The sequence below is a fragment of the Amphibalanus amphitrite genome, unplaced genomic scaffold (genome assembly GCF_019059575.1).
Source record: "Amphibalanus amphitrite isolate SeventyFive unplaced genomic scaffold, NRLGWU_Aamphi_draft 000967F_arrow, whole genome shotgun sequence".
Taxonomy (NCBI): Eukaryota; Metazoa; Arthropoda; class Thecostraca; order Balanomorpha; family Balanidae; genus Amphibalanus; species Amphibalanus amphitrite.
The window spans coordinates 40,699-63,149 of NW_024882461.1; the positions used below are offsets into that span (position 1 = coordinate 40,699).

General features: G+C 46.6%; 2 protein-coding genes across 3 annotated transcripts; both read left to right on the forward strand.

Annotated features, from left to right (window-relative positions):
* The first annotated feature begins 1,244 nt into the window (after positions 1-1,244).
* Positions 1,245-9,504, forward strand: LOC122368688 (complement component 1 Q subcomponent-binding protein, mitochondrial-like). 2 transcript variants are annotated; one of them, XM_043342879.1, is made up of 6 exons: positions 1,248-1,537; positions 2,934-3,084; positions 3,594-3,790; positions 4,133-4,213; positions 8,749-8,837; positions 9,195-9,504. In XM_043342879.1, the coding sequence occupies exons 1-6, from the start codon at positions 1,357-1,359 to the stop codon at positions 9,339-9,341; spliced, it is 846 nt and encodes a 281-aa protein (XP_043198814.1). In that variant the 5' UTR covers positions 1,248-1,356; the 3' UTR covers positions 9,342-9,504. The 2 variants fall into 2 exon arrangements, with proteins under 2 accessions (XP_043198815.1, XP_043198814.1); XM_043342880.1 differs by lacking the exon at positions 4,133-4,213 and having other exon boundaries at positions 1,245-1,537.
* A 905-nt stretch (positions 9,505-10,409) lies between these two features.
* Positions 10,410-22,244, forward strand: LOC122368687 (notchless protein homolog 1-like). Its single transcript, XM_043342878.1, has 12 exons — positions 10,410-10,655; positions 14,415-14,595; positions 14,793-14,956; positions 15,197-15,333; positions 15,689-15,863; positions 16,411-16,609; positions 16,884-17,019; positions 17,373-17,510; positions 17,943-18,060; positions 18,738-18,841; positions 21,253-21,379; positions 21,729-22,244. The coding sequence occupies exons 2-12, from the start codon at positions 14,446-14,448 to the stop codon at positions 21,739-21,741; spliced, it is 1,461 nt and encodes a 486-aa protein (XP_043198813.1). The 5' UTR covers positions 10,410-10,655; positions 14,415-14,445; the 3' UTR covers positions 21,742-22,244.
* The last annotated feature ends 207 nt before the right edge of the window (positions 22,245-22,451 follow it).

A 22,451-nucleotide genomic window follows, 5' to 3' on the forward strand; every position in this document is an offset into this window, starting at 1 on the left:
GGCATTTTTCATAACACGGCCTGGCAGGGGGAGGGGTCGATGCGACCCCCCTCCGCTCGTCAACTTTCCAAAACAGGGGCACACAATTGATGATGTGCGTCCATTCGATAAACATCGAGGAGAGGCTATAGGGAAGCTGACGTAAAGTGTGCACCTGATCCGCGACCACGCACCTGCGTACATGGGCGGGATGACGAACAGTGAAGCGATGAGCTTCGAGTTGTTGTCGCATCCACTTTTTTCTCTCCGAACCTTGCACACTCTGGTTAGTGGTTGCCACCTCTTCCCCAACATAAGAAAATTAGCAGCGGCAACCTCGCTAACAGCAGGGAGACGAAATCAGCCGTCTTGGACGTGCAGGATGGGTCCAAAACCCACTTGGTTATGGAGGCCTTGAGGGCTCTCGCGAAGCGCTGCGCGAAATGTGTTTGTCTTAACGGTGTTTATTTGAATAAATGAACATTTTGGTCTAATGAGTCGATGCTGTATCTCTCTGCTCCTTCATGGTCGGGCCCGTAGCTTTCTGAACGCCCCTCGTACTGTCATCCTTTTATTTTGGCAAGCAGGTCTTTCTAGCTATCGTTGTGTTTCCAGTCCTCGTTAGTTGTCGAATCCTTCAATTGGCGTGGGTCTTCAAAACCGTTCCTGGCCCCGCAGCCGTCTTTTTTAGTCGGCTTGGGCCCTCAAAGCTGTTCCTGTCCCCTTTCAGCACAGCCGTCCTTTTAAGTCGATGTGGGCCTCTTTCAGAATGGCGTGCATTCCTCCGACACTATTGCCTATATAACTGCACGTTTTGTGCATGGCGTCCGGTGTGGACCCAGATTTCCAAAGTTTTTTTTTGTGTTTTTTTTTAGATTTCGGTTAGTCTTGTCAATGACCAGGGCGAAAAATAAGTGGCCGAAATCCGATGAGAAAGGCAGATTTGGGGGTACCCTACCTTGTAAGCCCCGTCATATATGGCCAGCCGCCGCCTTTGGGCACTACCAATCATTTTCGGAAAACGACACCCCTGTCACGGACAGACCACGTTTGACCTCTAAAAGTCTAGCTCTTATATTCAACTTACAGTTCAAAGAGAGCTAGTGATAAATGCATGTCGAAATTTACATGAAACAATTGTTTTCAAATGAATTTTTACATTGCTTACAAGTGTTAATTAATTGCTTGCCCATTCTATCGTTCTCTGAATCGCCCACCTCTATTTTCGTCCCTCAATGTTTCCTAACTCGGCGCACATGTGACATACTCCATGCCGGCATTTCTGCGTTTTTCACTTTTGTTGTTTTGGCCGACCGCGTTGGGTTGCTGTGTTGGTTTTGGATTGATTTATTTTGCAGTTACTTTCAAAACAATAACATGGCATCGGCTGTTGCCCGTAGAATTGCCCGACCCATGGTGCAGATGATTTCACGGCCCAGCTGTGTTCTTAAGAGCACGTCTGCTCAGACACACCTTCGTTGTCTTGGAGCCGCGCACAGGCCCATTCTCAGCCCTGCGAAACTGGAAATCATTCCATCGAGGTGCATGCAAAGCACAGGTAAGTGGTTCAATTCCCTGCATATTATTTTTGTGCACTTTTCGTGGGATCCGGTATTGTGCCCCCAAACCCCTTAAACAAACCTGCCACAAAACTGGGTATTGCTAAAGCTGGCGCCTGGCGTCACTGTCGACGCATCCAACCTAAATTAACCTGACCTAACCTTACCTACACCTAAAGCCTATCAACCTACAAACCTAAAACCTACCTCCTTCTAACCTACAACAACCTTGTCTGCAACCTACTGCTACCAACCTAAAACTACAACCTAGAACCTCGCAGTCCTGCCAATGGTACGTGACACTAGCTTTAACTATACCTACCCAAAATGGTAAGTTTTCTGTTATATCTGGTTTTAAAGGATAATTCAGTCAGTGGCGATAATTCAGGTATATCTAGCAAGTACCAAGGATATGCTAAAATTTATTGTTAACTACCTATATTTGTGAAAGATTGTAATATTTTAGCTTCTTCTAGCAACATAAACTATGTAGGTAGCCACATGTTCCCTCTGCTGGTGTGCTGTGGCCCCTAGATCTAAATGCCCTGATGCCTGAGCTGGAGGCCAGTTGATGCTGCTGTCACATTCTCTAAATGAATGCCTCAATGGCCCTTTATAGGATGCTAGTGAAGAGCTAATTCAAATTGTAGGCATACTATGTATTAGAGTATTCTAGAAAATATAGAGTTACTAACAGATAGAAATATTGATAACAAAAAGTTCCACTGTATTTTAACAATTTCTACCAGAATTGCTCCACAAATGTATAATTAACACACAGAATAATTAACACACAGAAAGAATCCCAGAACGGGCCAGAAGTGCTATCAAAGCATGAAAATAATACTTCAAAAGTTGACACAAGCTAATTAACAAAAAAGTAAGTGAGGAATGCTAAACCCTATTATATCGACACCTTTTTTTAAACCCCACATTTGTTCTCCGGTGAATTTCAGACAAGTTGGTTAGAGACCTTCAAAAAAGGTACAATCACTCGATTTTTCTCAAGTTTGTCTGTCTTGGCATATAAAGCAATACCAGAACAGGCCTACGAACACACATATTTGATCAGGATCGGACGATTGGATACTTTTAAAAGGAGATCTTTCGTGCCTCCCGGAAATTCACGGTAGGGCAGATGTGGAGTTTAAAAAAAAGGTGTCTATATGAGAGTATCCCTGATCCCTGACCAGTGATAGGTATCTCAGGTGAACAGTGCTTGGTTGTTGTTTCAAACTTTTATTTTATTATGCATTGTCTGGTTAGATATATCAGATGATAAATCTTTCCACATTCACATTGGCACCCTTCTACAGAAAATCAAATTGAAAATGCATAATTGATAATATTGTATTCCACTACCATCTGCAATTGTTTGCTGTCTATATGTTACAGGTGACAAGGAGCTGCTAGATTTCCTTGCTGATGAGATTGTTGCAGAGACAAAGCAAGGCAAGATGGACAAGCTGCCATCAAGGATTGGTGACTTTGACATCAAGCTGGACCAGGCTGAAGTCACGCTTACAAGGAAGCATAACAATGAGACGTATGTTTGCCAGCATCTACATCAGCTGTGTCTTAGCTCAGACATTTCTTTGATTGGATATGCCTGTAACCTACCATCCACGATTTCAATTGTAAATTACATCCAAAATTATTTGTGGTTGCTTGCTATCCTGGAGACCAGAGTTCACTATTTTAATGACTTTTGCTTTTTCAATTGGCTTACAAAAGTTTTTTTTATTCATGAGAAATTATTTAAAGAACTTTGAATTGTATGTGACTGTCTAGCTCTAGTGTCTTGCCAACTTTCCCTCCATTGTTGTGCATTCACTACAATCTTAAGCATTATCTATTTGCTCAAGCCATTTCCGTTATGACATTGTACAACATAGAAGCATACAGCTCTAAGGAGAAAACATTTCAGATTGCGAATATAACTCCTATAACCTTGCTCTTCAATGGTCCATAATATCAGTCATGCTTTGTAAGATGTATTTATGTTGCGCGTGGATGTATTTGAGTGTGACACGTCTGCCCCCACTCTGCTGGCAGTGTGACAGTGACGCTAAACGTGAACCACTCAGTCGACTCAGACCCCGAGGCCGAGGACCTCTCGGAGACCCAGGGCAGTGAGCAGCTGAAGGCGCGGCCCACCTTCAACGTGGACATCACCAAGGGCAACCGGACGGTCAGCTTCACGTGCTCGTACACCGAGGGCGGTGTGGTGGAGCAGCAGGGCGAGCAGTACAGTGAGTGTTGCAGACAGTGCTGGGGTAATGAATGTGTCGCACGAGGGATACGTGACCTGTCAAACTGTGGTAGGCTGATAGGGATTGGGCTGATGTAGGTACTAGGTAGCGCTTGCATTTTTTTTTTAATTCACGGCACATGAATGCCGGTGTCGATTGTTGCATGTAATGGTGAAAATCGCCTAGCACTACAATGACCGTGCACGTTTAGCACCATTTTTCCGATGATGTGATCAAAATGTTTGATCATATTTGCCAACGGTTCTGCTACCACCAATGCCGAAGCATCCAACCCTAGTTTTGATCATAAATTCAAGTAATATAGGTTTGTGGGACTTTCAGAGCGTTCGGTAGCGGAGGGCGAGTACCAGTCACTTCCTTACGACGCAGTCACCCCCGGGAGCTGCGGATGGAGAAACAGGGGTCAGTGACCTTCCTGGCGGCCGCTGCTTGCGTGAATGATTTATTTTTAAATATCGTGTATTTACTGAAGAATTTGATGCCGTGAATTATTTCTTAACATATTTTGATTGATTTTTGCAACGCACGAAAATGTTATACAGACAAAACGCTGTATGGGGTTATTCCAAGTTTCGATACATTTACACTTATTTATCACTTAAGACATAACTGATCATCTGGTCACCACAATGGAAGACAATGATGGTGATGATGGCTAAATTGCTGGTGAAGGTGTCGCTAAAGAAATTTTCGTTTAATGCATGCCATTGCATTAAAAGTATACAACAAAAGAGAAGCGCGGTGCATGCTTTTGGGTTAGAAACGTAATTTGCAACACCCTGAATAAGTACGTCGGAAAAACAAAGGTGCAATAATTTGACAATAATTATTTATAACCTTATCACGACACCAGACAGCAGACATGTGCATGGATCCGAGCGACGGATCCATAATCTCAGTGGTTCTTGAAGCAAACTGCAGGTTAGGATCTATGATCTCATCGGATCTGGCGTGAAAAATGTATCGTAGATCTATGATCTCATACGATCTGACGATAAATCAAGAACATGGATCTATGATCTGAGTGGATCCCAACTTGCACAACATTTGAAACCATGTCCTCAAGGGTTTCTATGTCAATAAGTGCCACAAAACTATTGATTATGAAGTGCAATCACACAAAATCACTAAAACAGAACGTTTGTGAGTTACAAGTGTTTTTTTTTTTGCGGGGGGATTTCTGTGTTGACGAAAAATAAGTGAGGATCTATGATCTCACTGGATCTCAAGCAAAAATGAGACTCGGATATGTGATCCCTACAGATCTCTCGATAAATTAGAGAGCTGTATCTATGATCCCGTGGGATCCGAGATCAGGATCCGTGGGATTGGATCCCAGATCCCATTTTCTCGGATCCATGCACATGTCTGCCAGATATTAGATCAAATCGGCTGGCGATATTCAACAGCTTACTGATATGCAACTTCACATTAATTTGGGGTCATTACATCGGTAAATCAAAATTTTTAAGTCTTAACCCTCGCCCTGGCAGGGGGGGGGGGGTCGATGCGACCCCCCCCCCCCTAAGGTTTTTCGAAGATAGCGTAAAAACGGCGGCGTTGGCACAGCCTATGGGGCAACCTTTTTACATATGACCTGAAAATTTCAGGTCCGGGTGACCTTGGGTCAGGTCACCAGGTCAGAAAAACCGGTACAAGGTCATGGTCAAATTTCAATTTTCTTTTTGCACCTGTCCAACTCACAGTTTTGGACTGATTTCCTTCAAACTTTCAGGATGTGCTAAGTTCACTGAGTTGTATAACATATAGCTCGGGTTTTTTGAGGTCACTGACCTGAGGTCAGTTAGAGGTCAATATGTCGTAATGTTAAGCCTATGGGGGCATTCCACGTCAAATCGAACAAAAATCGGCTGTTTTGCACCTTACCATCAGCGATTTCATGATAAATTTGTGAGCGAGTTCCTGTGTCGCCCCGGACATTACATTGATGTTTTTTGCACATTCTGACCACAGGTCTTCTAAATATAGGGCATCAAATTTTTACAAAATGTTGCATCTTTATATTTTTGAACGACCATAACTTTGGTTGTACTTGTTTGATTTGAATGAAATAAACCTTACTGTTTAGGTAATTTCTTAAGCATTTGTTTAGAATTGCATCGACTTAAATATATGACCTTGAAATTTGCTTAACTCTGTTCTTAAGCACAAAAATTGAAATAGCAAAAAACACGCCACCTTCGATTTGGCTCATTTTCATATATTTTATTGCCTACCATATTCTTAACAACCTGTGAAAAAATTAGAGTGGGCCATTCATAAGTTTTGAAGAAAATGGCACATATGCAAACGTATGTTAGCACGCGCAGTGGAGGGGGAAGAGCGGGTTTCGCCCCAACCCTCCTGTTTTTCGCCAATATCTCATAATATTAATGCGAAATTACTTATGGCTACCTGTCCAGAATTGAATTGCACATCTCATCGTGCAAGCAATAAGAAAATCGGTTCACAACTGTTCTAGTAATAGCGGTGTAAAGTGAACATCCTGTCGCCGCGGCGACTCGGCAGCCGGCGCCGACCGCTACGCGCCGCCTGAATTGTAGACTGTGCCGGGACGGAACGGAACGGTTCCGTCTTTACATCGCGCTCCTTACCGCTGATTACGTTCGATTCGCGTCAAATTTTGTGAGAAGACTAAGAAATGTACAGGCAATCTTATGGTGAAAGAATTCTGAAAATAGGTTGGTAAACAATTGAAATATGAACGTGTAAACACAAATTTGTGACTGCTGCGTTTCCCGCGTCGGCCGATCCCGCCTCAGCCGGCGACATGTTACTCTTAGCAGGCCTCTAACTGCCATATTTATTATCGGATTAACTAGAAATTCCCCATACATACTCAAAAATGTATGTTCATTCGTATAGTGAAGATCAAAAGACGTGAAGATATCGTTGCGTGATAATGTTTTCGTTGAATTTATTTCATGATGCATTTCCACACGGCTCAAAATTCACCGCAAAATACCGTTTGCCTGAGACACTTTTACAATGGAACGTGAATGCTTGACTACGATGACTATGCATTTCCATTCTCGCAGAGTTTGGGATATCACTAATCAGCAATCATTCACTTCAGAAAGTGTACACAAGCAAGCATGTCTTGACTCTGTCTTTCAAGGTCACGCGCGGTTGGGTGATGTTGATGCATGAAAACGGCGTTTGCCGCGAAAGTTATGAATGGCCCACTCCATTTTTTTCACAGATGGTTAGGAACATTGTGACGGACATAATATGTAAAAATTACTCAAATCGACGGTGGCGTGTTTTTTGCTATTTAAATTTTTCTGTTTTAATTCAAGGTCAAATGCATTTCAAGGTCACTTCAATTTAATTTTATAATTAAAAATCAAAGCCTTATCAATTGCCTACAAGACCCTGTTAATATCATTTTGATACCAGAAAAGGAACCAGAGTTATAAGCATTTTAAAAAATGACGTGTGGCATTTTTGGCTATATTCGATGACCTATATCTCGGCGATACGTTATCAAATTTCGAAAATATACGTAACTCAGTTTTGAACCATGCCCAGTCTGCCTACAAATTTTTAGAAAAATCGAAGGGGATGACGGATTTCGGTGTTTGATTTGACGTGGAATGCCCCTATGGGAAAATACTAAATTCGGAAAATACTGGAGATATCCGCTTCGTTGTATCACTTTTGTGCTTTGAAACCACAGTACTTAACAGCAGGTCACTCGGTGCTTCTTTGTTTGGTGTACTTATCCATGGGTCATGTCAAATGAGGTCAACTGAGGTCAAATGACGTTTTTGCCAATAACTTGGCACATAATGACGCTAGAGCTTAAAAATGGTATCATTGTGTTCCTGGTGATCAGCCGAATCGAATGATATGCGATATGATGCAATTTGGTTAACTTGAACTTAATTTAATAATTTAAGTTTACTTAAAATTTAAGAAAACTTTAAGTACACTTAAAGAAGCTAAAAAGTACATCATTCGACGCGCCTTGACGTGCTGAGTTCACTGGTGCTTTTCTTTTTGCTCTATCGTAATTAGATCAAAAGTTAAAAGCGAAAAACTTTTGACCTGTTTTTAGCGAAATTTTTACATTTATACCCCCCAAAACCCCCCTAAATATTGACCTAGAGCAACCAAATTTGCACAAGGGCGAGAACTCCAGGGGGCCCACCTACCTACCAAATTTAGTGTTTCTAGGTGCCATAGGAGCCAATCGCGAGGGGGGTCGCATCGACCCCCCCTGCCAGGCCGTGTTATGAAAAATGCCCTGCCAGGGCGAGGGTTAAGAGCTAATTGATTAGCACTCGGTAGGTATATATTGTTCTGTCGCGAGAAACTATGATACTAACGCTTAGATTGCACGGATGGTTTCTCAAAACTGTTCTAGAAAGCGGGTTATAAAACTTGTACTCATAACAGGACCTCGATAAGCGACAGCTGATCCGATTCGGTAGCAGCGAATCGGTAGGGATACGGTATCAAAATGAACTGGTTCATAGTGCCTTTCAGATGTTTATACTCACCGATGGCATTTGTGTCATGATAGTTTAAATACTCACATTGACGTGTCTACTAGGCTCTGATTTTTGGACATTCGTAACTCTGAGCGGATATATGCTGTTGAGCATGAATGAAATGGGCAACAATCTTTTTTTCGTACTTTGTAGTGAATTTTTCGTGATTCATGTATGGCGGAAAATACTGACGGTTGCAGCTTAAGTGCGAATCCAATGCCCTTATTTTTTCTTCATGTTAACTGCTTTTGTATACTAAGTTTTTACGATAATAATGTATCACATTATTATTATTATTAATTAGATTCGTATCGGATTCAAGACGTCAAAACATGTTTGTTTATGTAAGATTTCGAAAGGTTTCTTTACTTTTACTTGTACTATACCTACCTAACCTACTATTGCTCTTTTCTCCGTCAGATGACACATTCTCCATCGATGAGGTGGTGATGTTCGAGGGAGAGCACCACGAGAAGAACTTCTCAGTCTCCGGAGAGATTCTCGATGGAGTAAGTAACCATGTGTTCCACTTCCCATGTGTCTCATCATTACGTTTCTAGTACAACTGTTGTGAGTTATGAGTGTGTTTATGACACCGAGCATGGGATACTCTGGATGGGGAATGGTATCCCTATATTTTTCATCTATCTTTTGCATTTTATTGCCAAACAAGTTCGCTACGAGGATTGCTTTCCGCGCTCTCCAATCTGATTTGGAGACGGGGTGGGAGGCATGCTGGAAATTCGTAAAAGCGTTATTTGGTTTGCGTCCAAGCAGCGCATGTTTCCAGTTTCTTGTTCACGGTTGTTTGGTGCTCGCGATTTCCTTGTTCGCGATTCGTGCTGACTTGTTTTTGCCGTCGTCAGGTGCTCTACGACCTGCTGATGAACATGCTGGAGGAGCGTGGCGTCAGCAACGACTTCGCCGGCAAGCTCTCCGACTTCTGCACCGAGTACGAGCACAAGTGCTACATTGCCCTGCTCGAGGGCCTGCGCGGGTTCGTCAGCAAGTAGAAGTTCCACATGTGCTCGCTAGGTGTCGGCCGGCCGCGCCGGTGGTGGCGATACGCAGTTGCAACGTGCGATGCGACCACCGAGACTTTCAGTGTATCCATCTTGTCATGAGACGACCATTGTGTGAGGAGATTTTCGAGAACATATATACGTCCAGAATGTTCCTTTTTCTTTTGTCGTTACCACTTGCTAGGCTGGGATTAGGATGGGACGGTTACTGTTGACGAGCAGAACCAGGCGTGTCGAATTTCCAGCACAGCATTTTGGTGGGGGTACATTCATGTCGATATGTAGGTCGTAGGGAGTTACACTTATTGATTGACGTCTTTTCAAGTTCATTCAGTCATTGGCAATGACATGGTTCAGGCATGGATGAAGGAGAACCTTTCTTTTCATCCATGGCTCAGGTATTCACTATTCGGGTCCAGGGTGAATCAATCGGTAGTGTCCGATAAACAAAGGGCGTTGCAGTATAAAACGTCCAATTCCGCTCATAAATTAGGCAGTCTTCCATAAGGCTAATAACATGGTTAATTTACCGCCTCTCGGTATAGCGAAGCGACGCCTTTTTGGCGCCATGTCATGGAGACTTCGTGGAGTACGATCTTGGCTTAAGCTGGAGTTTTCAGCGATGTCGCTGATTTCCTTTTTTGACATTTCCGTTTATTCGTTCATTTGTTCGACGTAACTGGGGGCTTGTAACCCTAGCGTTGTAACTCGGTACAGCTCGAGGTTTTTTCATAATAAGAAACTCAATATCAATATTGATGTATAACAGTTTGGGAATTTTTGCCAATTTTATCCAAATTTTGCCCAAATCTACAGCCATTATTGATGTATGAACAATGGATAATGGACGGTATACCTAACAGTGATACCAATATGGTACCTTGTACGCAAGTTTTTTTTTATACTTGGAACCTGGGGAAGTTCATGCAAACTTAGTTGCAATCAGTCATACAACAAAAACACCAATTATTAGAGCGTTTCGGGGTGGTCCCAAATCATGACGTCATTTATTTTCTGAGCTTATTGCGTCATATATTTTCTGCAGGTTATTAGCTTGATGTAAACGGCTGACCTTGACGGGGCTTGCACGTGTGTGTGTTTTCAAAAACACCGTGCTGAACTCGTTTCTGCTGAATTAACTTTGTGTGTATAGTGTGGCTACTGGCTAGTGTGTTGATTTTTAATGCTTTTTGTTTGCGTTTAACTATAAGTAAGGTAACATACTTGCTGCCCAGCTCAAGGCACTTGATTGACTTATTTCTGGCTGGCTCAGGCCTCAGAGTCAGGACTATTGTTGAGCTTCTGGTGAGTGTGATTAAATTTTACCTTTTCCAATGGTCTAACCTCTGCTTTTAGTTTGTTTTAATTTGAACTGGTTTGACCTCAATATACATAAATTGCTATATATGCTGCATATATTCAATGGATCAATTTTGGGTATCGTTGTATGACGTCTTTGTCTTATACAGACTGAGATGCTTTGTTTTTTTTTGTCTCCATGTTTCAATTTCTCCATCCTCCAAATTGTGTTTTGAATCTGTTCATATTTTTTTTGTAGGTATACCTATGCAAACATTGATCTGTATCTCTTGATACATATATGATGAATTTAAATATGATATGGAACTATGGTCATGAGTACCCAAATATAGGAACGTTCCCATTTTTGGGAACGGAGTTGCCAAATATGGGAACGGGCGTTCCCATTTATGGGAACGGAAGGTAATTTTTCGGCCGTTCGCCCACTAAAACTCATTAGTGCATCACGTCTCAAAAAAGTGCACGCTAATTTAAGTATCTACTAAGTCTCTATAAAATTATCTTTAATCTGACCGTTGCACAAGGAAATTGACCGTCGAATGATATTTTTAATGATTTTTTGAAATGATGGAATGGTGAAAACATGGGTTATACTACATTTAACTTGCAATTTTAAGGAAAATGAAGCGTTTTTTACATTTTGAGGTCAAGTATAATAATTTTCGCCCGGTTATGAAGTTTCATACTAGCGACACCAGATGCTGATATATGCAAGCGAACACGCGGACAGTCCGGGGGTAATATTGGTGACATTTGGTGTCGGGGCGCACGACCGCATGGAACATCAGTGATTTTACCGAACTACTGTTGTAAACTCAGTTTCAGTGGTTTAAAATTATTCAGCTGTATTTTATCATCCCAGAAAGACATATTTTATTTGGATGCTAGCTGTTTAGAGTTGTTTATAAGGAGCGTCATGAGCGTGGTTTTTGTCTTCCGTGTTTCTAAGCACGATCGTTTTGGGGGAATTTCTCTTATAGGTATAGGTCGCTCTGTGTGGCTAATTTATAATTTTTATGCTGATTTCGATCATTCCTCGTGCCCATCCTACCAGGCCTTTTGCCACTTACACTCATCAAGAAAGGAAAAAACTAGATTTTCATTGGGACTAGGTGTTTTGAGGGTGTAACATATTCAGCGTTCCCATTTTTGGATACTTCCTTGTGCTCGTCAACTATCGGTGATAAACAGACAGGTGCTTGACATGTCTCCACCCTCGGCGCGGACGGTGGATATAGGTATGGAAGACCTTGTTGAACATCGCTGAGCGTTGTGAATTACGTAATCCTGCAGAGGGGGGCGTGCCCGCTGCGAGATCGACGGGAATAAAAGCGCAGAAGACCGGGCGAAACATGCGACGGTCTTGCCGGAAAGGTCATCTGATGATTGTTGCGTTAACAATAATTTGCGGCGTTGGACGTGATGCTTGTTAATGAAAAGAGCCCCTGAAAGGCGTCGGTGAAATCGTTCCCAATTTTGGGTACGCCGTTCCCATAATAAGGAACGCTTGCAGCGCCAGTGTACGAGAGCGTTCCCAAATTTGGACTCGCGGCCTGGATGATGGACTGCTTTAGAAATAGGGGAACGATTTGAAACTACGATGGGCCTTACAATATCAAACTCTTTCTCAACAATATTGAGACAAATATCAGGCGGTTCACGATCGTTTTATATTTTTTAGACGTCATTTAACGGTTCTTTTTCTTGTTTTAAATAATGCCTACATGGCGTTCCCATATTTGGGTTTATCGTTCCCAAACATGGGAACGATAATGCGTTCCCGAAAATGGGTACGCTTGACCATAGTTCCGCCTACTGATTTGGTGCACCAGGTATTACTTGTTTTGCGTATCCTCTTCCCGTTCGCCACTATAACTAGCTGCGGGGCCCGTGGCACAGCCGGCCAGCTGTCCTGACAGCTGCCCGGCCTCCTTGACGTGCTCGTACGTGACGCTGGGCATATCTCCTGGGCCCGGGTCAGCCCAAGCCCCTTCATTGTGACCTTCTGCAGCAGTCTTTTTCAGGGGTGTGGAGCAGGAGCTGGAGCCGGAGCGGTGAAACAATATAGCCCCGAGCCGGAGCCATCAAAACAGGGGGCGACTCCGGCTCTTCTTATTTTTTTAAGAAAAAAATGATAATTGACCTTGTTCGGTTTGACAGAACAAGGCAGTGAAACATTTACGCAAATACAGAAGTAACTTGTGCCAATCTCATAGCCTTTTTTCTTCCACCCGTATTTAATTGGTCGCATTGGGGATGTACTGAGTCGGAGCCGGAGCCGGAGCCGCGGGAGCCGGACCATTTTACTCGGAGCCGGAGTTGGTCGGAGCCGGAGCCGCCATGACATTTCACCCGGAATCGGAGCCGATTTTTTTCTCCGGAGCACGAGCCGTCTGGAATTTCCACGTCTTTTTTTAAGGATCACTGTGTTTTTAATGATCAAATTGAAGGTCATTTAATTCCGAAACATATAAGTATCGGGAATGTTGCTCAACATAACACCAGCACTGATTAAGACAATCATCCGGACACTGAACTTCGATCATCATACTGAGCTGTGTGCAAAGTTTGGGTGTTTCTTTTCAGACAACTCAGCGAACAAACTACCTTCAAACCATAGGCGCGGGAACCGGGGTGGGGTGGTGGGGGGGGCAGCTTGCCTTGCCCCCCCCCCCCAACTCTGGGGCCGTGGTGGCGGTGCCCCCACAACTTTGAGACGGAAAATCACACTTTTTTGCAAATGTTTTCTTTTTTTGTTGAAAAAGCCAAGGGATGAAAAATGAGTGGCCTAAAACCGGTGAGGAAACTAGATTTGGGGGTACCCAGGTTGATCTCTATTATGGCGTGCCCCCCCCCCCCCCCCCCCCAGTCTGAAAGTAGTTCCCGCGCCCCTGCTTCAAACGCACTCTATCTTACAGGGCATGGACAGGACCCTCAGGCCTAGTGATCCGATCAGTCTTCTCGAGCCCCGCGTGTGTAAACTGTACAATTATGTCAGTCACCTCACTTAGGTATGGTCCACTCCAGACACAACTTCAGCGGTTAGGAGCCCAAAGATCAACCGGCCAAGTCTGCACCTTATGTAGTTCCGAGTTCCGACGTTCTAGGCCTGTATCATATCTAAATCATATTTTTATCATATTTTTATTCATTTGTGATACCAGACTTGTGGTCTTTCCCATTTCAATTTGGAAAACCTCCGTGCTCGTGACAGAAAGAAAATATTTTTGTTCAACTTGCTTTTATCCAATCTCCTTACAGAAAGAAAGGAGATTGGATTGGATCTTCTCCTCTGACAGAAAGAAATTTTTTGTTCAACTTGTTTTATCCAGTCTCCTTGTTATTTGTTAACACATTGATACAAATGGATTATATATATTATAATATACAGTATGCACTTGTTAACATTGTATTCAGATCTGTATCTATACTGGAAACCAGGGCTGCGGAGTCGATGAATTTTCGGCGACTCCGATTCCGACTCCGGCTTTCAAAAACCAGCTCCGACTCCGACTCCGGGCAGAATTGTCGACTCCGACCGACTCCAACTCCCGACTCCGACTCCGCAGACCTAGCAGGGCTGCGGAGTCGACAGATTTTCGGTGACTCCGACTCCGACTCCGGCTCGGGTTTCTAAAATCGACTCCGACTCCGACTCCGACTCCGGTCACAACTGTCGACTCCGACCGACTCCGACTCCGACTCCGCAGCCCTGCTGGAAACAATCTCGTCTTTCCTTTGCAGGTGATAGGTATTGTCCCAGTTTGTTGCTGCCATGGAGGGATCAATGGAAGTGGATGAGAGCAGGCAGATTTTGGCCCAGTTCTGCTCTGAAACCGGCGAGGTGGCAGGGGCTCCATTTAACCTACCAGCCACAATCACCAAGGACAAACTGCAACTGGTCTGCAACGCTCTCCTGGAAAAGGTTTGTCAAAAAAGTATTCCATTTAGTTTTACTTGATGCTTTTTTCTCATAAGCTTCAATTTCTTAATAACCTTTTTATAACATTTCCTGAATATATTTGAGGGAGGGGCAGTTGCAATGCATGCAGTACTTGATAACAGCCACGACGTGATCCAAATGTGGCTATGAGATGACTTTTGATTTGTGTGTTTGGCCAGGAGGAGGAGCCGGTGCCCTACTCGTTCTTTGTTGGCGACATTGAAGTAACCTCCAGTCTACAGGAGACACTAGAGCGACTGACAGTTGACTCAGAGAAGGTGCTCAACATCGTGTACCAGCCACAGGCAGTCTTCAGAGTAAAGGCAGTCACACGCTGCACAAGGTTAGTGCTTCTGCTATTCATCTGTTCCAGTATCTTAGTTTCTAAAGGGTGGTAAAATAGTCACTTTTTCATGTGTTTGCAGAAAATTTGTGATGCAGACTGAGCTAAAGGAGTTCGGGGCATGTCACATTCAAGATGAATAACTAAGCAGATACTCATGACTGTTGAGATCACCCCTGACCTGCAGAGACAGGCTAGTTGTGGTCCCATCTGACCTACTCTGCGCGCGCCCCACCACAGCTCGATTCCGGGCCACGCCGAGGCGGTGATTGCGGCGCGGTTCTCGCCGGACGGACGGCAGCTGGCCAGTGGCTCCGGAGACAAGACGGTTCGGTTCTGGGACGTCTCCACAGAGACGCCCCAGCACACCTGTGCAGGTGAGGTGGACGTGGTATGTGTGGAGGGGCTGCCTCGTGACTGTAGACACTCTTAGTCGTTGATATGGATAAATGTTTGCGGGTCGACAATAACCGCTCTCACAAACTTCACGATCTGTGTTTTTTATCTTTAGACGGGCGTAACGCTACGAAATAGCGTGCGCACTCAGTGTCAAGCTTTTCGTTTTTTTTTTTTTTTACTTTTGCTTCATTGTCTAGTCATTTTCAAAGATAGGGTATCCTATTATTAATCCCTTTTATGCAAACAAGTATGTCACTCTGCTGACTCTCATGTCGAATTCGTCGTTCTCTGGTTTCTTTATGAACTCGATCGTTCACCGTTACCCGCCCGCAGGTCACCGGCACTGGGTGCTGTGTATCGCCTGGTCGCCCGACGGCCGGCTGCTGGCCTCCGGCTGTAAGATTGGCGAGGTGCGCCTGTGGGATCCCGTCAGCGGGCAGCAGCAGGGGAAGCCTCTCACCGGACACAAGCAGTGGATCACGGCCGTCTGCTGGCAGCCGCTACACAGGTGAGGACGGCAGCGGCGGGGGGTGGACACAAACAGTGGATCACGGCCGTCTGCTGGCAGCCGCTCCACAGATGAGGGCAGTCGCGGCGGCGGGGGGTGGACACAAACAGTGGATCACGGCCGTCTGCTGGCAGCCGCTCCACAGGTGAGGACGGCAGCGGCGGCGGGGGTGGACACTGGACAGCTGTCATAGTCCAAAGGTGGGGTCTCGCGGCATAGGTAGGCAGAGGTCACAGCCCAAAGGTGAAGGGCTCGCGGCGTGGGCAGACAGGGGTAACGTTAAGTGCGGATTGTCATATAAGCAATATGATTTCGACAATGGGTTTTGGATTGCCGCAGTCAGGAACAGTAGACGTTTTGCGTAAGAAGCTAGTAGTTATTGGAAAAGATAATAACTACTTTCGCTGACTAACGATGAGGCAAATACGAATGCCTACAATCTTGAATCTCTATCCATAGCGAAACGACTTTATGTCTTTCTCTTAAAAGCTTACCGGCGTTGTGATCCATCTTTTGCACTCACTTATGCCCCGCTCTTCCACCCCAGCACGGAGTCGGGGCAGTGTCGGCTGCTGGCCTCGAGCTCAAAGGACGGCGACGTGCGGGTTTGGGACGCCCGCCTGCACAGCTGTCTGCGCGTGCTCACCAGTCACACACAGTCGGTGACCGCGCTGCGCTGGGGCGGCGGCGGACTACTCTTCAGCGGCTCGCAGGACCGCTCCGTCAAAGTGTGGCGCGCAGAGGACGTGAGTGGACGAGAGAAAACGGCGGAAAAGTGTCCAACCGTTGAAAGGGGGCATGTCAAGGCAGGGGAGTTTTATTGCGCTAGGAATGGCTAACCTGGGGTGCTAAATGACCCATGATGCAATATTTCGACATGTGTAAGGCGCGGTGTGTTCGTAGGTTACCGGGGACCTCGTGGTACGTATGCGTGTTCTTTCAATGGCCTTTCTAGCTGGCTCCAAAGTGCGATAGCGTGGGTGTCATACAGTGTTTAACCGTCGTGCCCCCGTGCTCCAGGGTGTGATGGTGCGGGCGCTCCAGGGTCACGGTCACTGGGTGAACACGTTAGCCCTCAGTACAGACTATGTGATGCGAGTGGGCGCCTACGACCCGGCGCGTGGCGACGTCGGACATCTGGCGGACGACGTATCAGGTAAAACTTTTGCCGCTGGGGCCTGGGGGCGCTGTCCGCGTCTTACTCAACGGCTAACCGAATCATAGCCTTAAATTTCTCGAACTAAACTGCATGATATTTGGCCTGACTCGGCGCAAGTGATGTGTGGTGCAGCTATCCTAACAATGCGAGGGTGACATTCGACCAGGCTGTCTGTGCATTCACCTGCCTCGTCCCATTTGAACGTCAGCTCTCGTATACACAATCCTAACGCCGCTCGTCACTTCATGACGGCGATGATGGTTTTTCATGCAGTTTCAGTATCAACTACACTCATCGCACTATTTTCCCTCCGTCTACCACCGCTAACCAGTCCACTCCACCCCCGACAGACGAGCAGAAGCTGACGGCCGCTCGCACCCGGTACTCTACCGTACTGGAGTCAGGCGGAGGAGAGGAGCGGCTCGTGTCGGGCAGTGACGACTTCACCATGTTCCTCTGGAGCCCGGCCAAGAGCAACAAGCCGCTCGGTAGGTGGTGGCGACCGGTCACTGATTTACAGACCCAGTGGGGTCGGGGGTAGGGGTCGGGTGGTGTTCAACTAGCTCAGCGGACGGCAGACAGCTGTTTGTTAATGCTGCGTTACGAAGAAGGCAGATTGAAGGTTTTCTATTTAAGAAAACGATCTTTGCATCGTTGACAATGCAATACATATATTTTTACTATTTGATGAAAGTTCTGTTCTCTTTGTTGCTGTTCTTCTTCTTTGTGTGTTGTGTGCTCTCTTTCTGTGTATTTTATGCAACTGTCTCTCGCGATAGTGTTAATTTCCAGGGAAGTTTCCCAGTTGATATAAATGCTATGCCAGTCGCTGTATATCGTTTCCAATCCACTTTCTCTAGCACCGACTCATGGCATCAATCCAATGATACCGTATCATAACCCCTCCCCTCCCCTTGCAGCGCGGATGACCGGCCACCAGGCGCTGATCAACGACGTGCGCTTCTCACCGGACTCGCGACTGATTGCCTCCGCCTCGTTCGACAAGTCTATTCGCATCTGGGACGGCAGGACCGGAAAGTAAGCCACGCAGCGCGCGCCGGGCACGCACACGGGTGCGGGGGTGTCGTTCAGGGACCTGTCGCAGGCATTAGTGGAATTGGATGATGCTCGAGTCTACGGAGGCATGGTTGGTTGGTAGTTGAATTCGAAGTGAACTCAGGGAATGCTATGTAACGTGTTCGGTAAAGCTGTTCTGCGAAATAGGTGGAGAGTTGGATGGGATCGCATCAAATGCAAGCTGGGCTAAGTTCATATTGGTTGGGTAGTGAGTTGGTTGAAAGCCGTCATCATGAACGTTTCGCGGAATTGGTTACGGTGCCGGTTATTGCGGAACTGGTTGCGGTGCTCGTGACCATAGCAGAGCGTGTATGTAGCGTGCTTCATAGTTTGTGCTTTTCCGGCTTCCATGTACTGTAACTCTTCTTGGTTAACCGCAACCTCCCCTGTGTTCTTCGCCCTCTCATCATATGTAACGTTCTCTCCTGTGTCCAGTCCCTCTCCCGGCTTGTGCACCATCTCTCATGTGCATTGTGCAACCCTCTCCCATTGGTACCAACTCTCCTGCTTGCGCACCCACTCCCCCTGTGTTTACTTTCCCCGTGTTCACCCCTCCCCCTCTCCATACCCACCACTCTCTGCCCCACCCCGCCCTTCTTATTTCCCGCTCACCACACCCCTCTGCCCGTGTTGGACAGGTTCGTAGCAGCTCTCCGAGGCCACGTGCAGGCCGTCTACATGACCGCCTGGTCGGCCGACTCACGACTATTGGTCAGCGGAAGCGCCGACTCTACGCTCAAAGGTACGGGATCGGGTGCATCCTCTGTCTGCTCGATTTGGCGCTCTTGTAACGATTTTGTACTGAAGAAAAATTGTGTCGGCTTTTTCCAAGTGATATTGATTTGTCATCCAGGGACTAAAAGGTCGGTGTTCGCAGCAATGTTTTCATTGCAGCTGTTTCAATTGCCAAAGTCACTCCTAGGAACTGAATAAATAGAAAACGTAATGTTTCAACTGTGATTATGCCGGCGATAGCGGTAGTACACGCCGTTATACTGTTTCAGTCTTGCTGAGGACGTGGCGCACCATATATTCTGTACAACCTTGGAAGAAAGAAGGGATGTCAATCTGTTGCTTTGGGGTCTAGTTGAAGATATTTTGTTGCCAGTTAGACTATCATTATTTCATTGCTGGCTAGGTGTGAAGATTTTGATATTTCAATTCCTTTGCATTGTCCGGTCAATGTTTTAGTGGAGCGGATGGCGACTAGTCATACCTTACAAGCCAGCCATGTAATGCTCGGTCAAGCTTTGCGGCGTCGTGTTTTTTTTTTTTTTTTGCATCACTGACCCTTCGGCCGTGTTTTCATTCCGGCCGCTACATCGTATGTTTCATACGCACATTTCCTCGTGTAATGCCGTGCCACACCGCTTCTCCGATACCCCATCGATAGGGATGAGTTATCTGACGATTTATCGTACTGCCAACGTACTGCGAGTTACTGTCAGTGGTACATACGTAACCCCGTATCGACGTCGGTACCAATACCACGTGCCTCTGTCTCTGTCTGAGCATTCCCCGGGGAAGATCAGCCACTGTCTGTCGGTCTGACCCGAACACTCCGGTCGGCAGTCGGCTCTGGACACGGTTCGTCGGAAGGTCATCTCAGGCTCAAAAGAAACGGTATATACCATTCGAAAGCTGACGGTGAGCTGAATTCAAAAATGTATTTTTTATAAAAATCGATCGATGGCCTTTTTTGAAAATTGCGTTTTTGTAAAAACTTAATAATCTTTTATTCAACGGGCTGTCCCGGACATTCTTGAAAACATAAACATGTATTTTTGAGTTCCAGTGAAAGCTGAACGCCAAAAGAACAATATTTAGCGAAGCAATATTTCCAAACATTAATATGCGTCTCCCACAGCCGAAAATAAGGCGCAATTACACAGCTCAGTGTCACGATGGACCAAAGTCAGCCACACAGAAGCGTGAAATGACCCTTATCGACTCGCAGACCCGGCGCTCTCGGCCTGCCTGACCGGTCACGGAAAGAACGTTCGGCTCTCGTTCTACTAAACAAATGTCATATTTGTCAGTTTAACTGTCCACATCGCTATTAAATTTATTCAGGATACATGTGAAGAAAATTCATTGTTCTGCTCGATTTACAACATGCTTTAATTTACATTTTTCTTATGCATGTTTTGTTCCATCCAGCTGCGATCAGTGCCCGCGCAGGGGAAGTGAGCGGGGTTTCACTGTCAGAGGCTGTACTGGTGACAGCTGCTCGGCCGTGCGACCGGTCAAAGATTACCCTGCCCCGCCGGGCGCTACCCCCACTCCACCCGAGCTGAGGCCGGTGCAGCCTCTGACATTTCAGCGCGGCCAATTTTCCTTATATGGGCATGATACCAAGCTCAATTGAGCAAAGTAGACATGAACAAATGCAAATTAATGCATGATGTGAGGATGACAGAACAATGAATTTTCTTCACAGATATCCTGAATAACTTTAATAGCGATGTGGACAGTTAAACTGACAAATATGACGTTTGTTTAGTAGAACGAGAGCCGAACGTTCTTTCCGTGGCCGGTCAGGCGGGCCTAGAGCGCCGGGTCTGCGAGTCGATAAGGGTCATTTCACGCTTCTGTGTGGCTGACTTTGCTCCATCGTGACACTGAGCTGTGTGATTGCGCCTTATTTTCGGCTGTGGGAGACGCATATTAATGTTTGGAAATGTTGCTTCGCTAAATATTGTTCTTTTGGCATTCAGCTTTCACTGGAACTCAAAAATACATGTTTATGTTTTCAAGAATGTCCAGGACAGCCCGTTGAATAAAAGATTATTAAGTTTTTACAAAAACGCAATTTTCAAAAAAGGCCATCGATCGATTTTGATAAAAATTACATTTTTGGATTCAGCTCACCGTCAGCTTTCGAATGGTATATATCGTTTCTTTTGAGCCTGAGATGACCTTCCGACGAACCGTGTGGACGGGGTAGGTAGCGGGGAGAGGGGGCGGGAGCGTGACTCACCTGACTACCTCGTCTGTTCTGGCCGGCTCGAACCCCGCTCGGCGACTGCGTCTGGGCTGACGTAGTGACTCATGATGACGCTCTCCCTCCCTGCCCTCAGTCCGCTGGTAGGCGGCGATGACTAACGCCGCTCGTCACGCTGACCCCCGCCCGCCCGCCCGCCCCGTCCACAGTGTGGTCGATGAAGACTCGTAAGCTCCAGCTGGATCTGCCCGGCCACGCGGACGAAGTGTTTGCTGTAGACTGGTCACCAGATGGCGAACGGGTGGTCAGCGGAGGAAAGGACAAGCTGCTCAGGATGTAAGTTTGGTGGGGAGGGCATGTGGGGTACCGGGTGAGGTTGTTTCTTTGTGTGTGACTAGTGGGGAGAGGGGGGTGGAGGACGGGCACGGTGGGTCGATAGCTGTTGTGTGTGACGGAGTATGGGTAAGAGGTCAGGACAAGACCCGAACAGAGACAAGGACTGTCGACTCGACAGACGCCTCGCCGCCCCTGTAATGAGTCGGCGCCTCGACAGCAAGGACGCGGCCGGCCGGCGACACGATTGATTTTCGCTGGCCGACGGTGACCTTTGTTACTGGGCCCTGGCGCGCGGCCAGTGACCGACCCGCGCGCGCTGCTCTGACCCCACCGACCGGGCCGCTTTCAGATGGCGCCGGTAGCCAAACGGACAGCGGCGGCGGCGGCGGCGGGGCTATTTTCGCCCCACCACCGCCACTGACAGACGGCGAGAGAGGGCCGACCGGGGGCCAGGAGCGGCGCCGGTGGTGGCGGGGCGCTGGCCAGCGGCCCGTCCCTGGCCCGTGACGGCGGCTCGGTGGCAGCCGGCCAGCCCGGCGGCTGGGACGGTACATCCAGCCGGCGGCTGAGACAGTACGACTAGCCTAGCCCAGCGACTGAGTTGACCCTTAGTCGTCAGGTGTGCTGGCGGGGCGCGGCGACCCGACCCGGCCGGCCGGCACCACCACCGCTCGGTAAACGCCGCCTCCCGCTTGAGGTCAACAATACACTGCCACCGATCCCCACACCCCGGGCAGGTCGGCCCTGAGCTGACAGACGGTTACTGTTACTGTGAAATAGGTGAATTGTGACCAGTGCGAAAAGGGACTCGACGAGTTGTTATTTTTTAGGGATTTTTATGGTCTGCAATATAATGTGGAACGTAGCGAGATGTTTCATTTAGTGCATTTAAATGTGATGTGCAATCGGCCCGTCGCTTGGTCGAACGTATTCAGGTACTATTTGGCAAACCAATTTGTTGCTTGCACACCCGCTTTGTCTCGGCAAACTTAGCGCTCGCCGCTGGACACAGAGGCTCGTAGTTCGAGGACGAATATTCGTGACTTTTTCTCGTTTAGTCGGAGGTCTTATT

Excerpts from the sequence above, each read along its gene's own strand:
- LOC122368688 (XM_043342879.1), top strand. The coding sequence starts at position 1,357 with ATGGCATCGGCTGTTGCCCGTAGAATTGCCCGACCCATGGTGCAGATG. Across the intron at positions 1,538-2,933 it reads GAGGTGCATGCAAAGCACAG|GTGACAAGGAGCTGCTAGAT; the intron begins GTAAGTGGTTCA and ends TATATGTTACAG. Across the intron at positions 3,791-4,132 it reads GCAGCAGGGCGAGCAGTACA|AGCGTTCGGTAGCGGAGGGC; the intron begins GTGAGTGTTGCA and ends TGGGACTTTCAG.
- LOC122368687 (XM_043342878.1), top strand. The coding sequence starts at position 14,446 with ATGGAGGGATCAATGGAAGTGGATGAGAGCAGGCAGATTTTGGCCCAG. Across the intron at positions 14,596-14,792 it reads GCAACGCTCTCCTGGAAAAG|GAGGAGGAGCCGGTGCCCTA; the intron begins GTTTGTCAAAAA and ends GTGTTTGGCCAG. Across the intron at positions 14,957-15,196 it reads GCAGTCACACGCTGCACAAG|CTCGATTCCGGGCCACGCCG; the intron begins GTTAGTGCTTCT and ends GCCCCACCACAG.